The following is a 15,657-nucleotide window of genomic DNA, read 5'->3' as shown; positions in this document are numbered from 1 at the left end:
TGTAAATATCTCTGTCTGGCTATAGTGGTATGGTCTGTGGTTGATGGCGATTGTAGTTGAGTAGGCGGTGTCGCTACACGATAGTAGTCCTTTGGCGGATAGTAGTCCCTCACAATGCGCATGCGTCATTTTGCGACACTGTCGACTGCTGTCGACAGCGAAGCCGCGCATGCGTCACAACGACAGATCCGTTTTCAATCATAGAGAAAAGCGACGAAAGCCAGTTTTTTGAAAACATGACCAATGACCATTTATTTAAAAACAAAGAAGATGTTGTCACAGTGGACAAAACAGATGAGGTGGAGGATCAAAAAGTCTCTCCCCAGTTTCGTTTCATATGTTGATGTAGAGCCTTATGCTGTTAGCCGTTTACAACATAATTAAATATAACATTAAATATGCCCACATTATGCGTTAAGACAAGCCCCATATGTTGACGTTTAAACCGTTTACAACATTATTAAATATTACGTTAAATAAACCTACATTATGCGTTAAGACAAGCCAGATATGTTGATGTTGAGCCTTATGCTGTAAACCGTTTTGTTGTCTGAGCATGCGCGATTATGTTGAGCCTTATGCCATAAACCGTTTGTGTCTGAGCATGCGCAATGTGAGGGACTACTATCCCCCAAAGGACTACCATCGTGTAGCGACAGGCGGCACTGCTCGAAGTTGTCCACTGTTTAACGCCATTTTCGCTGTTTCGCTGTTCTTTGCCCGCCAGCTACCTATTGTAGTCACGTGACTGTAAACTATGAATTGTCGATCTTCTGAAATAATGTTTTTTTTTTTTTTGCCACCCTCCAATAGAGTCCAGTTTTATGAATAGCTCTAAAGGTTGTGGACTCCTACACCAGCATCCACATTTCAGCCACAGTTTGGGGGTGATTTGTGGACAGAGGAGACCTCTGCCACCAGTTAATATCCTCAAACAGGCTTTTCTATAAAACGTCTGGGTGGTGTGAGGGAACTTCTACAGTATCCATATGGATCCAAGGGAGCTCATTTAAATATCAAAACACTTGGATGCTTTCTTGGAGTCTTTTCCTCACTTTTGAATTGCATTTGAATCCCCTCATCTCTTTAGGTATTCATTCCCTCTCTTACTGTGATCAGTACTAGAGATCTCTTCTTTAATCACTCATAGATGGCTCCTAAGTATGATCAGTACTGGAGATCTCTGCTTTAATCACTCATAGATGGCTCCTAAATATGATCAATACTGGCCAAATAGGTGGTACCTCCATCATTAGTGAAGTATTTATCATCTGCCTTAATCTGAAACTTAAACGCGCTGGAGTTTCAATAATCATGCAAGTAGTGTACGTTTTTAATTCATTTATTTTTAACCTTCCCAGACAAATCACTAGACGTTAAAAATACTGATTGGGAAAGTATCTTTCGTATTTGTGAAAATGGTGGTGATTTTCAGGGGGCTTGAAAACTTTTGCTAACCACTGTATACACATTTTTTTAAATATATTTTCTCATGATAATATATATTAAATATAATATTTGAAGTATTTTTTATATATATAATATTTATTTAATAGTATTTGTTTTTCACAAGTCCATCCTACTGGGTCTGCACTGGTCCACTGAGATGTAGCTCAGAACAGAGATCAAAGCGCTTTGCTCCCCAGGTTCCAGTTCCGCAGTTTTGTTCTTAAATGAGGAACCGTGGCTCCCTGCAGTACAGGCCAACATCTGGCCCGTCTCCACAGAGATATAAGCTGGATCCTGTTCCAGACAGGGCTCATTAGAAAGGCTTCCTAACACTGACACAGACTCGTCCTTGAGTTCATCATGGGTCTGGTCTCCATTGGTGGGAGTGGCGGTAGGATTCCATGAGTTGGTTGCCCTGCTGCTGAAAGTGGGTGTGACCCTCTCGTAGTCACCTGTCCAGTCAGTGCACGCCGGGAGGTCGGACAGGTGTGTTTCTCCGGAGTCAAAAGGGCCAGGTGAGATCTCCACGATGGACACCATGGTCTGATCTCCAGGATCACTGATTCCCCAGAGAATGAAAGACTAAAACAGAAAGGCAGATAACACTACAGATTAACAACTTGGATTTTGATTGTGGTGGGGGGTTAGAGCTACTTTGAGCTGTTTAGTTACTTTCCAGGAATTTCGGATGAATTATTTTGCAGAGAGATTACCACTGTTTGACTGACTATACTTCTATACAACACCACGGTGCAGCAGGACATTGCCATCAAGCTTGTGTCCGCGTGCAACACAAGGTTGGCACAGACAAGCTGAAAGGAAGTGTGTTAATAAGGGGAAAACAATGAGTGAGTTCTGAAAGGAAGTGTGTTAATAAGGGGAAAACAATGAGTGAGTTCTGAAAGGAAGTGTGTTAATAAGGGGAAAACAATGAGTGAGTTCTGAAAGGAAGTGTGTTAATAAGGGGAAAACAATGAGTGAGTTCTGCAAGGAAGTGTGTTAATAAGGGGAAAACAGTGAGTGAGTTCTGCACCGTTTTGGACTTCTCCTGGGCCCACTTCCCCACGGAGCTCAGTCCGGGGTTTGGCATCTTCTGAACGCTGATCTTCCTCAGTCTGACCAGGACAGCACATGTGGAGAGGACATGGGCACACATGGTTCATCAGACACGGGCACACATGGGCACACATGGGCACACATGGGCACACATGGGCACACATGGGCACACATGGTTCATCACACATGGGCACACATGGTTCATCAGACATGGGCACACATGGGCACACATGGGCACACATGGGCACACATGGGCATACATGGTTCATCACACGTGGGCACACATGGTTCATCACACGTGGGCACACATGGGCACACATGGGCACACATGGGCACACATGGTTCATCAGACATGGGCACACATGGGCACACATGGTTCATCAGACATGGGCACACATGGGCACACATGGGCACACATGGTTCATCAGACATGGGCACACATGGTTCATCAGACATGGGCACACATGGTTCATCAGACATGGGCACACATGGTTCATCAGACATGGGCACACATGGTTCATCACACATGGTTCATCACACATGGGCACACATGGTACATCACACATGGGCAGACATGGGCACACATGGTTCATCACACGTGGGCACACATGGTACATCACACATGGGCATACATGGTTCATCACACATGGGCACACATGGTACATCAACCACACAGTATGTTTACTAGTACTACTACAAAGAACTGAAATCACAAACACAGTAACAGAAATCCATGTGTGCTCATGTGTATATATACCCCCCCCCCCCACCCCCTACACACACACAAAGAAATGTTTAGCTGTATGCCAGGTTCACACACAGTTCTAAGTGTCTAAGAGCGCACATGAGAAAACGTCACGTCTTACAGCATGAAGACAGACAATACGATGGTCAGCAGCAACAAAGCTCCAATTGCAGTCAGTACCAGCACCATGATAAAGCCACGCCCTGTGCAGGACAGATGAAAAGACATAAATGTATATGTTTAAGCGTCTTCTAGAACTGTGAAAAGCGCTATATAAATGTAATGTATTATTATTATTATTATTATTATGTTATACATCATATATTTTTCTTTTTTATTACTTTCTGAGTGGCCATAGAGTGATGGTCATTTTCTAATACCACAGATAGTCCATGGAGACTCAAGAAGATGGTATTCAGGTTTATTCTTTACGATGGTTCGCACCAAAGGGAGAGAGTGTGGTTTCACGTGAGGACACACCCACATCTCGGATTAGACAATGAAACAGTCTAAGGGCCAAAACACACCAAACACGTTTTTAAAAACGGGACGCTGGCAAATGCATTGTTTCCTATGGTACGGCGCGCCTTGCGTGTGCGCCTTTTCTCCGCCACGCGTTGCGTCTTTCTAGCGTTTTTTAGGTGCGCTTAAAAGTTGAACTATTCTCAACTTTCCAGCGCAAGGTGCGGAGGCGCACCGCTCATCAATGTCACACTCGGCCCAGGCCGAATGTTTTGCCCGCCGCACTTTGCCAAGGCGTTTTTAAAGCGTCTGCCGTTTTAAAAACGCGTTTGGTGTGTTTCAGCCCTAAGTGTCCTAAACAGAAGAAGGGGGTGTCCACCAAGAGCTCTAACCCTACATGAATATGTCATGGCAGGCAGCTACTCTGAACGAGGAACTGCCATCATGTTGGTTCGCATGGGAAGGTTGTTGATCCAGCCACCCGGGTCCAGCCGTGAGAAAATGTTAAGATGCTGGTTATGATGCAGATGTTTCTCACAGGGGTGGGGGTTTAAAGAATACATGAATGACACTCTGACATGACCTTAGATAAGAGGTTGTGAAAAAGACACCCATTCAATCACACCTCCTGCTATCCCTAGGCCACAGTATTCCAGACGGCAGGGGGACACTTAACCAAAGGCCTTTACAGTCCAACCTAAGTCTAATTAAGACATACAACAGTATATAGATGCAAAATACCAACGAACATGAGATTCATTGGACTACTGATTATTATCAATCATTATTTCCTCAAGGCTGCACTAGCAGAGAAGACATTCAAAACGTTAGCCTTGCTGCGATGTGTAAGGATTCATACTTGTAAGGATTCATAAAATAAGACACATCAACTATATTAACATCAAAGGTATTCCAATGCACAACAAACTATGTAATACTTCCTGTGAATGCCCACTTTAGAATGCATTAGTATCCCCAAGGTCCATGTACCCCCATGATTTCACGAGACAAATGATACATGTAGATAAAATGATACATGGTTTGTTTTCTTGATGAATTTACTACTTCACTTCATTACCTATTTGCCAGGTTGAGATCTTTTGTAAATGTTGGTATGGGCCAAGTCACCCACATTTTATTGCAGAACATTATACTTTTTGGCACACAAGGCGGCATTTGTATTTAGCGTGAAATGCTACGGCTACACTTAAGCTCCCTTTCCACTGTCCAGCTAGATTAAATACCTGGCACTAGTGTGAAAGACCACATGGTTAAAAACACCTTGTTTAAAATGTTTTTTTTTAAATACTGTGAAAGAGTTTTACCAAATTGATTTGTTTTGAAGGAATTGGCAATGCTTGTACTGGATCCAGAGATGGAGGATGTCATCACGTGCACACTGTATGACGTGCTGGGCTGGAGGCCGACCAGTTGGACAGCGTATCTCTCACCAGGCTGGCCTTTTCTGATCGGCACGGTTACATCTGGAGGAAGACCATAAGATCAGAACATTTATTGTAAATAGTTTTTCCCCCCAAAGCTGCTATATTGACATAAAAGCATTTCTATGTACAAATATATATTTTTTAAATCATTGGACGTTGCTTTTGTGTTCTCTTACCCCAAACTAAAACACACTTTTTGGAATAGCTTTCACATATAGACTGTGTGAGTAATGTGTGAAACACCTTCCAATCGGACTTACTAAACTCTGGCTGCTGTCCGGCCACATAGAACACGGTGTAGTTGAGTACGAAGCCACAGCACTGGTCTAGACGCACAGCATCCCACTCTACCCTCGCCGATGTATCATCTACATTAGTCACCTCTACTTGAGTGACCTTTGCAGGCTCTATGGTAAAATCATCCAGAGGATTACAGAGGATTACAATCAGATGTTCAGACGTTGAGTATATACTGTAGCAGCCAAACAAGTGTTTTACGCAAAAGTAAACACAAGACAGCAGAGCTAGATGTTGGTTATTGTTTAGCGTCGTAAGGTTTATAGTGCTAAAAATGGTTAGAATGGCTTTCCTGGAATTGACATCTGTAGACATCTGTGTCATCTGATTCTGTAAGACGTTGTGTAATCATGTGATTTCATGAGTCACATACATGCAAGCATGGGCACAGGCAGAGCCACAGAGAGAAGAAGAGAAGCGGTTCTATTCCGGATTTAAGTAACAGGAAATGTTACACCATAATGGTACATGTTACACCCTAATCCCTTGACATCTCAGTCCGCTCCTGGAAACACTTACCCCCCTCCTCTGCATAAACATGGAGGATTCTGTCGTTTCCTGGGACGGTGCCGTTAAGTGGAGTAACAGTGACAGTGTAAAGTGCACGTGGCCTACCTGCCAAAATAAGCATCAGCGTTAATATGGCTTACCACAACTCGACAGATGAGAGCATCAGCATTGAAATGGCTTACCACAACCCTACACAACTCAACCTTCACCACAGAAAGAAACAAACTTAACTGTAATGATGTCTTCACATTCTACAGAAAAACGTCAGGAACTTTGTCTTGCTGCATTTGCCTTGTGGTTTTAACAATACAAAACAAACATATGAACTTCCCTGAATCAATCCACTATTATACATCTGATTATAGTCACATGTAACCAACAGCAGTGATCTCCATGTGTTCAGTCTGGTGCTTCTTGGCATCTTGGCTGTCTGTCTTGGACCAGAGCCCACAGACCCCATCAGGAAACTGGGAATTTCCAGTGAGACTGGAACCTGGCTCACCGAGAAAAGAGATGTTTGTCTCCTGAGTCTGCTTCCACGCGTAAACGTTTTCCTCCGTGTGCCACACGACCATGTAGCTGGCGACGGGACAGAGAGGGGCAGACCACGACACCAAGACTCGCCCATCAACGCCGGTCGCCTGGGCCGACTCGACCGGAGGACAACCTGTCCCTGCTCCAACCAATCAGAATAGGACAAAATGAAGCAGGAAGCCATCACTGCACATCCTATTTGATATCTAACACAAGACGTAAGCTTTCTAACACATATCTAACACAAGACGAAAGCTTTCAGTGCACATCCTATATGATATCTAAACACAAGACGAAAGCTTTCACTGCACATCCTATATGATATCTACGTGTATACACAAATGGCTACCTACATTTGATTTACAATTATTATTAACGCACATCCGACATGATATATCTATACACGAATGGCTACCCACAGTTGATTTACAACGATCATTTTCAAAATCAAATCTGAAACTGAAACTGAAAACTAAGAACTGAAAACCCTACAGACTTACCGTCAGCCACGTGATGAATCAGCGCTGACTCATTCAGCAGCATGCTTTCATTTTTATAAGCTACAATTGTCACTTCATGGGCTGCAGCGGAGAGCAAAACAGAGGTCTGATTCTGGGAAGGCTCTAAACGCTGTCTAAATTTAGAGTCGACGAAAAGACTGTACTCATCCACGGCACGGCAGCTCACAGCAGGGCCCTAGGCAGGGGAAGAGAGACTAACGTCAGAGCTGGTGGACGCCCCCTGGCTCCAGCTTGTACAAAAATGCAGCTGCTAAGAGTTCTTACGAAAACCAGAAGAAGTAGCCATATTCCTCCCATACTTAAGTCCTTACACTGGCTCCCAGTAAGTCACAGAATTGACTTCAAAGCACTGCTGCTTGTTTAGTCGTTAAGAAATCTAATGGGGCAGGACCAAATAACTGGAGAATAATCTGTTGCTAATGCCTACATTAGTGATTATCTTAGTTTCCTATGTTCTTTTATCTGCTCATTGGTAAAGCACTATTGAATTCCCAATGCGTATGAAATTGTGCTATATTACATAAACGTGCCCTTGCAGCTCGATATAAGCTGTAACCGCACTCACATTGGTGAGCATTGCGCCTCTGCAGGCCTTTGGTGAGTCTCTTACCCCTCTCACCTCTCCTTACCTTCCACATGAGGTGGACCTCCCTCCTGCCCTTCTCATCCGGCCGCAACACCCTCCTCCAGAGACGCAGGGCAATGGAGCCTACAAAAGAATGCGAAAGTCAGGACTCTCAGAACAAGACACATCAACTATGTTAACATCAAATGCAATGCATACAGCATTCCAACGCAACCAAGCATACAGTACATATGTAATGCTTCCTGTGGTTGCCCACTTCAGAATGCATTTCCATGTATCCCAACTAGCAAACTAGCTTGACAACAATTTATTTGTGCTCCTGTAAGGACCAACTTTCCAGACCAACGGCCGAGAACTTTGAGAGGATGAAGGTTTCTGCATGTTTATTTATTTTATTAAACAACCTTTATCTTGGTAGACCTAACTTATCTGACTCCACTCAATTTAGCAACTCAGCTTTAGTCCCCTGTTGTTTTAATGCTATATTATGACCCGTTAAGTAGGCTGACCTAGGGGCCATTTGTTTTGGATGCCTGCAATCTGTTATGACGAATACCCCTCCTACTTTTTATTAACTGGTTTCTTCTAGGAATCGTGTCGTTCAGGACATGCCCCTGCTGTTTTCTAGATTTGGGCGTATTCCAAGGACACAACCTGTTACTAGTTCTGGAGAATAGCTCAGAGGCTACAGTGCTGCCAAGCCTAAAGGGAATAATCTGAGGTTACAAATACCTAAGAGAAAATCTTCAAACATTCAGAGAGTATGAAACATAACTTCCACTACCAGCTGAGCTAGAGGAATTACATATGTTACTTTCAGCCTAAGGGATTCATGTCAAATATAAAAGCATTCGTATAAAAGCTTTCTCTCACCACTGAGTGGAAAGAAGGCTGTAAAACTCGAACTCCATTCGCTCCATGGGGATATTGGCGCTCCATTAGCACAGCGCACTGATATGCTGTAGCTAGAGCACGGCTTCACATCAGTAATGTCCATACTGCCGCTTTCCTGATATGCTGTGGAAGTCCACTCTTTCTGCGTTGCAAAATAACCCAGTAAACATGCCACTCTATTCACATGTCACTTCTCAAATGTTTCCTATGACAAGGTGGATAAAAACCGGTTTCAAGACAGGACATCTATACTCTCTATTATACAGTAACTGTTTGCACCTGCCACAAGTAAGTTCTTCCCAAGGTAACAGAAGGGACATCAGAAGAATCACAGATTGGATCCCTTTACTTAGATTGCTTCACTCGAAACTAAACCGTTGTCTAAATTGGTCAGATATGGATCCACTTTCACTACACCCCTTTCCTCAACCATTATATGTACTGTAATCTACATAATCAACAATTCATTGGTAATAGTTAGGCCTAATTATTACACGTAATTAATTCATTATTGCTCTTCAAAAAGTCATATCATCTCATGTTACCTTTCTGCAGAGGGTGCCTTGATGGTACTGCACTTCACATTTTGCGCAGGTTTGATATATCTTATATCTCCAGTGAACTCTGAGACCCCACGGGTGAGTATCGGCCCGCACGTGATGTGGCGAGTCATATTGCACTGAGGAGTTAAGTGTAAATCTCTCATCAGAATGAGTCATTGTGGTCTGCACATCGTCTCACATCAGAGAATACATCTGCAATCAACCGCGGTCTGTCTGTAAGTGGTGTCTAATGAACACTAAAATCAAAGTGAACTTCTATCTGTCTATCTTGAGAAGGCAAGGAGGAGGCACTTCCCATCCACCTTTTGGACAGTAAACTGCACGTGCCACTTCAAACCAAACTGCCCTCTAAACTGACCTCAACAACCAACTGCACAAATAGTGACATTCTACACACATCCACCTACACAGCTATACACACACATCCTCCATCTATCCCTGACAGATCAGCTGCTCGACCTGCCAGTGAACATGCCTGTGGGGGGATTATTTATTTATATACAGCATATATTTATTTATTTATATAATGCATGTTAAGAGTTCATCTCGATTCATGTTCTTACAGCAGTTTGCTTATACTCACCAAGCAAACTAATCCTGTTACAATACTACCCCCAAACATGTCACATCATGTAATACCCCCAAACATATCACATCATGTAATACCCCCATACATGTCACGTCATGTAATACCCTCAAACATGTCACGTCATGTAATACCCCCAAACATATCACGTCATGTTGTGAAAATGTTGAATGAGTACAACGGTTTGTATGGTGTGTGTATACATTATGTGTGCAACATGTGTACAGTGTATATTGTTCTACTATATGTTGTGTAGTCCTTAATGACATATTTGCCATATTTGCCATATTTGCCATATTGCCATTGTGCTTGCACTAAGGGGGTTTCAGGCTCTGGGCTCTGTAAAGCGCCTAGAGATAATTGTATTGTTATGGCGCTATATAAATAAAATTGAATTGAATTGAATTGAATATTTCCATTCACATAGCTGTGTTGTTTGTTCTATGTGGCACAGATGGTGGATGTGGTAGCCTACATGCCTTTGCAGAAATCACAGATAAAAAGCATAACAGAGGAACATGACTGCAGGGTGGTGAGTAGCCCTGTATACTTAGATTCCATTGGTTTACTTACCCATAGCATGCAGGCCGTCATAATTGTTTTGGATTTGCCATGTTTCATTAGCAGATGGGTATAGTGCTCTCACTGATACGGTGACGAGATCCTCCATCCCCGGGACCTCAAAGCGGTTGAAGTTGTCCTTAGTTGTTTTTGACTGATTCGTGACTATCTTGTGAGTAACGCTGTTATGGCTTGAGAAAATAAATACATTTGGATTACAGGACTAGGCTAAGTGACATCAAACAGAGCTCTATTGACAGTACAGCTTGATATTCGATGGATATAAGAATACCTGGTCAGTGTGACTAAATATTGCATGTTCTTTGAGTTTCCCAAGGGCTCCCAGGTACATGTGAAGTCAGTGTTTCGTATTACACACGTCATACGCTGAGACGTCTCAGGAGGCGTGCTCATCCTGGACCTCACGCAGGTGGCTGCTCGAGAATGAAAAAGGTCTATGATTAATGATATGATAATGATATGATTAATGATATGATAATGATATGATTAATGATATGATGTCTAGGATTAATTATATGATAAGAGGTCTATGATTACTGATATGATCAGAGGTCTATGATTAATGATATGATAAGAGGTCTATGATAACTGATATGATAAGAGTTCTATGATTAATGATATGATAAGAGGTATATGATATGATAATGATATGATTACTGATATGATTAAGTAGTCTAGGAAAAAGGCAGCATTAGGTTGTCGGTAAACATAGATTAATAAATGAAAAATATACAAATATTGTAAAGCTCTTTCCGTTTCTTATGGTGTTTCTATTCTATTTTGGAATTTCTCTATATATATTCAAACTCACAATGACAAACAAAACAGGTCGGGTTTACAAAAGAAAAAACAGGTATTTGTTTTGCAAAAAAATTAAAAATGACCACATGTGGGCTACACGGACCGCTATCTTTATATCACTTTCATCATCATCGTTACAGCCTCTCACCTTCACTCGTAGCAAATGAGAGGCAAACAAGTTCAAATCACGTGCTGGTTTAACCTTTGAACAAACAGCCACTAAACAAACACATAGCAGGCCTAACAATGTTAATAGGATAGTCCAGTGGTCACCAAACTTTTTTGGCCAAAGATCACAAACTCTGCCTTGCTGACAGGCAAGATCTACCTATTGAGGCGTTGAGAGAAAAAGACTGTCCAGACTGTACTTACAACTTAACTTTTTATTTAGCCTAATTGTAATTGAGTGAAATTAAACACTTTGGTCCAGCTTTCAAGTTGATGTGACCATCACTAAATCACTAAATCAGTGCAACATAAAAAGGAAAATATTTGTTAAACGCACTCAATATGAACAAGAAAAAACACATTTGCAATGAGCAGACTGGATATGAACTGCTTTATTTATCAACTGAAGTTACAACACAACACTGACCATCTTTGTTTTCAGATCATTTGACAGTTGTTTTGAGGCCCCCATGTTGCCACTCTTCAGAGGAGAATCAAGGAGAAGCACATCTTGCAATTGGCTACCTTAGATAGTTTTTCTAATGATTGAATGCACCTTTCTATGGAATTGAAGGCTTAACAAGCTAATCAGACTAATTATGTGTTGCAATTATTCAGTATTGAGTAGTTACAGGTATTCAAATCATGAAAATTATTAGGGTGCCTAAATATTTGCAGAGCCTATTTTTCACATTTGATTTCATTTCAAATACTGCTACACTAAATATCTTTGTCTGGTAAACACCCCAGTACTCAGTGTTAAATAGAAAATGAATAATATCCCACTGTGATTTTTTTTTGGTGAATTATCATGCAGCCTCAGAGGGTGCCAAAACTTTTAATACGACAGCGTGCATATTAATATTTCGAAAACCAACACGGTAATTGGAATGAAGTGGGAGTGGCCGATAACTAACATGAGCGCAAACGTACTCATGTAACGTCACCTTTAACATTAATATTAAGAAACACGTTGCAGTGTTAAACGAGTCGTAGAAGTTAAAATAGACAAATATCTGTCTCGAAAACCGTTCATTTGGGTAAGCTAATACATAACGTTAATCTATAAATAGACTTAGGATATCGGTTTATTTAAGAAACTGGCCGATAACCAAGATAACAACGACAACCAAGAGAGCTCGAGGATTTTATGCACGCGAGTTGAGCCTAGTTGCGAGCTGTCAGACGAGCTGTCAGAATGTTGGAAATCTCTCTACATTGCTCAGACAATCTGCAACTTTACCCAATCCGACTGAACATGTTGAACTCTTCCGACAGTACCCGACAATGACCAACAAACACCAACTGCTGGCGCACACTGACCCAACTGTTGGTGTTTGTTGGCGTTTGTTGGAGAATGTTGGCGTTTGTCAGGGCAGTGTGCAGGCTGCTTTAGAAGGGGAATTTAGTGGGAAGGCCTGAATTTGTGAGAAATCGTTAATCGTGAATTACGTTCATATCAACTCTACGGACATCCTCGGATTTAAATAGCTGGCGTTCATGAATCAGGCGGAGATCTTTTCTGACGTTGGTCTTCCGAAGACCGTTAGAAAACATTTCGGAAGACACTTCAGAAAATGTTCAATGGTTTTTTTTTTTTTTTTTCTGTATTTAAAAAAAATAATAATTTGGAGATCGACAGGGAAGGTCTTCGTGATCGACACGTCGATCGCGATCGACAGGTTGGCGACCTCTGCTATAAATGATGACCGGTTTACCCATGTTAACAGGTTAGAGCATGCACACCGCCTCCATGAGACACACGTCTCGGGCGCGGCTCGACAATACTTAAAAAACACACGCCAGTATGAATCGGTCTTTGGGTTGTAGGTAGCCCCCTGGTTCTTCCCAATCTGCTGTTTTAATTAATTAAATCCACTGTTACGCGTGTTTTAAAAGCAGCCTGATCTATACTCCATTCTGCTATGTACTGACTTTACGTGGAACTCGAAGACTAGGCTACTGCCGGACCCTATATGTTGAAAAGGTGGCAGCTCAAATAATAGTTTGATAGTTTGTTACAACAGTATGCCTATGGCCTCTAACTTACACCTCACTTACATGGTGGTGACTGACCTGAGGACAAATTCCGCATAAGTCTATAATCAAGATATAGGCGCTGCATTTTGTATAGCCCAATACATTTAATGCAATGACAATGACAAACAATATAGGTCGGGTTTTGTTGTTGTTGTAGTTTTGTCGTATTGAAAATGAAAAACGAATGACCTAATGTCGGCAACACAGACCGAAAACCCTGTCTTTTCATTTTACAGCCTCTCACCTTCATTAAAAGTAGCAAGTAGGAGGAAAACCAGTGCATATCGGGTCATGGTTTAATCTTTGGACAAACAGCCACTAAATAAACAAATAACAGTGTTAATACATTTCTTAAGGTTTAGGGTATCTATGTAAAGCAAGACTACATATAAAGTTAAACATGGTAGGCCTATTATTAATAATACAACTTTGGCAATACGATTTAGGCTACTATAAATGCTAAAAACCATAGCTTACCTTGCCGATTCGAGGACTCAAACCGAAAATGAAGTTATTTTGTAAGTATATATAATGACTCAGGTAATTGTAATAGATTGCGAACATATTCAATATCTCTCCAGCCAAACATAGCGAATCTCTGTTGAACTGTATGTCTTCTATTTACTGTCCACTGAATGCCTTGAATTCCGCTTTTGCTGTTCCACGCTGTAAACGGTTCAACAGACGATGACGTTCCCTGGTGCGTAAACATGATAGGATGCGGGAAAACCATCCCATATCTAAACGGCATAACAATTTTATATCTAATTGAAAGCACAATCCATAAACTAATCCACTTCTATAATAAAATGCCACACCCGAAAGACATATACACAAACAAAGAACACATTTACTGACTCAATTTAGAGTTATCTTCGTGTAAAACTCCGACCCAGACTAAAACCCATAGGCTCTGACATGTTGCTGTCTGTATCCAATACAAAGCCCAATCAATACACTATTCCACTTCTATAATAAAATACCACTACTGAAAGATTCATACACAAACAATGAACACCTACTGTTGCAGTTGACAAATCATGGTTTAAAACTCCGATGGCCTAGAGGCAACTCTGTAATGTAAATTCCTAAAATGTTCTCTCTCTTAATCATCATGATCCAAATGCGGATGCATGCGGAAACATTGCTCCCCACCACGCTCTAAGGAGGTCCAGGCACTGGGCTCTGTGAAGCGCCTTGAGACATTATTTTTGTTTTGTCGCTATATAGATAAAATATAATTGAATTGAATTAATCAGCCTTATCGCTTACATAATTCATTTCAGCATTCGACCAGCCCGAGCTGAAGTTAACTCGCGTCCCCCTCCCACCAACATTGTCATGATGTCAACAAAACACTGTGATAGTGGAACACACTATTCTATGCTATACCATGACCTGCCATAAGGTGGTGCCACCACATTGGATAAAATGCTAGACTACGAATCAAAGGCGTGGTGTCATCACACTGGTGAATCGGTGACTGCGATGACTTTAGACTTTCTGCCTATCGAGAAGGACAAGAGAGGACTGTGACTTAATGTAAATACTTTCTGTATTTAATACTTTATTGGAAAACAAGTCTTTTTGTTTCTCCGAAGAGTTTGTAACAGTGTATTGTTGTGAAAGGCACAGGTCACTGTAGCTCCCTTGTCTCCACAATTACTCCAGATTTTTTTTTTTTACATCTTACATTCATTTCCTTCCCCCCCCCCCCCAACATAACTCTCCCTTTTCTTTTTTCATATGATGCCATGAATGCAACTAAAGACTAAGTGTGTAGCTTATTTAGACTGAAGCACTCAGTCCAAACAGACAGAAGAAATGCAAACATTGAACTGAACCCAAATACAAACTACGAACTGAATCCAAAATGGCGCATTTGGGATTCGTTTTGTTTTTCCTGTGCGTGTCTATAGCGTTCTTGCAGAAAAATATGTACTGGTGGAAGGTTAATATCTAGTTTTACCAGTCTGTAATTCATTGCCAGATGAATGTAGGCGCGGAGTCCTCCAGTGAGAATGTATTGACCCAGCAGGGTTCCCCACTGAACCAATCAAAGAGCTGTCATCTTAGAACCAACTAACACATATTAACATGGCTGTGTTTCCAGAGAGTGAGAAGGCAAGAGGACGTTTTCTCAGATCATCTCATGATTGAGCACATATCGGCTGATACCTCTCACCTCACTTAGCTCAGTAAGAGTATCTCAAGGTGCGGACCACAATTACAGTACATCAGCTCTAGTTCTGTATCTCCATCTCCCCTCATTTACATTTACATTTACATTTAGTCATTTAGCAGACGCTTTTGTCCAAAGGGACGTACAAGGGAGAGAACAGTCAAGCTACGAGCAATAAAAAGCATGGTGTAACAATAAATACTACTTTACATGAGAATTAGAAAACCAACGACCTA

At 41.6% G+C, this 15,657-nt stretch overlaps 1 protein-coding gene across 1 annotated transcript; it reads right to left on the bottom strand.

Moving 5' to 3' along the window:
* Nucleotides 1-1,566: 1,566 nt before the first annotated feature.
* Nucleotides 1,567-14,600, bottom strand: LOC105894606 (interleukin-31 receptor subunit alpha-like). Its single transcript, XM_042709459.1, has 15 exons — nucleotides 13,717-14,600; nucleotides 13,484-13,557; nucleotides 10,502-10,643; nucleotides 10,222-10,400; nucleotides 9,045-9,178; nucleotides 8,479-8,641; nucleotides 7,649-7,728; nucleotides 6,999-7,194; nucleotides 6,467-6,637; nucleotides 5,974-6,069; nucleotides 5,418-5,564; nucleotides 5,038-5,196; nucleotides 3,372-3,453; nucleotides 2,483-2,564; nucleotides 1,567-2,031 (listed from the first exon to the last, which is right to left on the bottom strand). The coding sequence occupies exons 2-15, from the start codon at nucleotides 13,530-13,532 to the stop codon at nucleotides 1,567-1,569; spliced, it is 2,145 nt and encodes a 714-aa protein (XP_042565393.1). The 5' UTR covers nucleotides 13,533-13,557; nucleotides 13,717-14,600.
* Nucleotides 14,601-15,657: the final 1,057 nt, after the last annotated feature.

Source organism: Clupea harengus, chromosome 12, assembly GCF_900700415.2.
Source record: "Clupea harengus chromosome 12, Ch_v2.0.2, whole genome shotgun sequence".
NCBI lineage: Eukaryota > Metazoa > Chordata > Actinopteri > Clupeiformes > Clupeidae > Clupea > Clupea harengus.
This window is presented reverse-complemented; position numbering and strand designations above follow the sequence as displayed.

What these genes read in the sequence shown, in the direction of transcription:
- LOC105894606 (XM_042709459.1), bottom strand. Translation starts at nt 13,532, where the DNA reads ATGACCCGATATGCACTGGTTTTCCTCCTACTTGCTACTTTTAATGAA. An exon ending in AGCCTTCTTTCCACTCAGTG is followed by an intron (nt 7,729 to 8,478) that starts GTGAGAGAAAGC and finishes ATTCTTTTGTAG; the next exon opens with GCTCCATTGCCCTGCGTCTC. An exon ending in CGGACAGCAGCCAGAGTTTA is followed by an intron (nt 5,197 to 5,417) that starts GTAAGTCCGATT and finishes GTCTTCCTCCAG; the next exon opens with ATGTAACCGTGCCGATCAGA.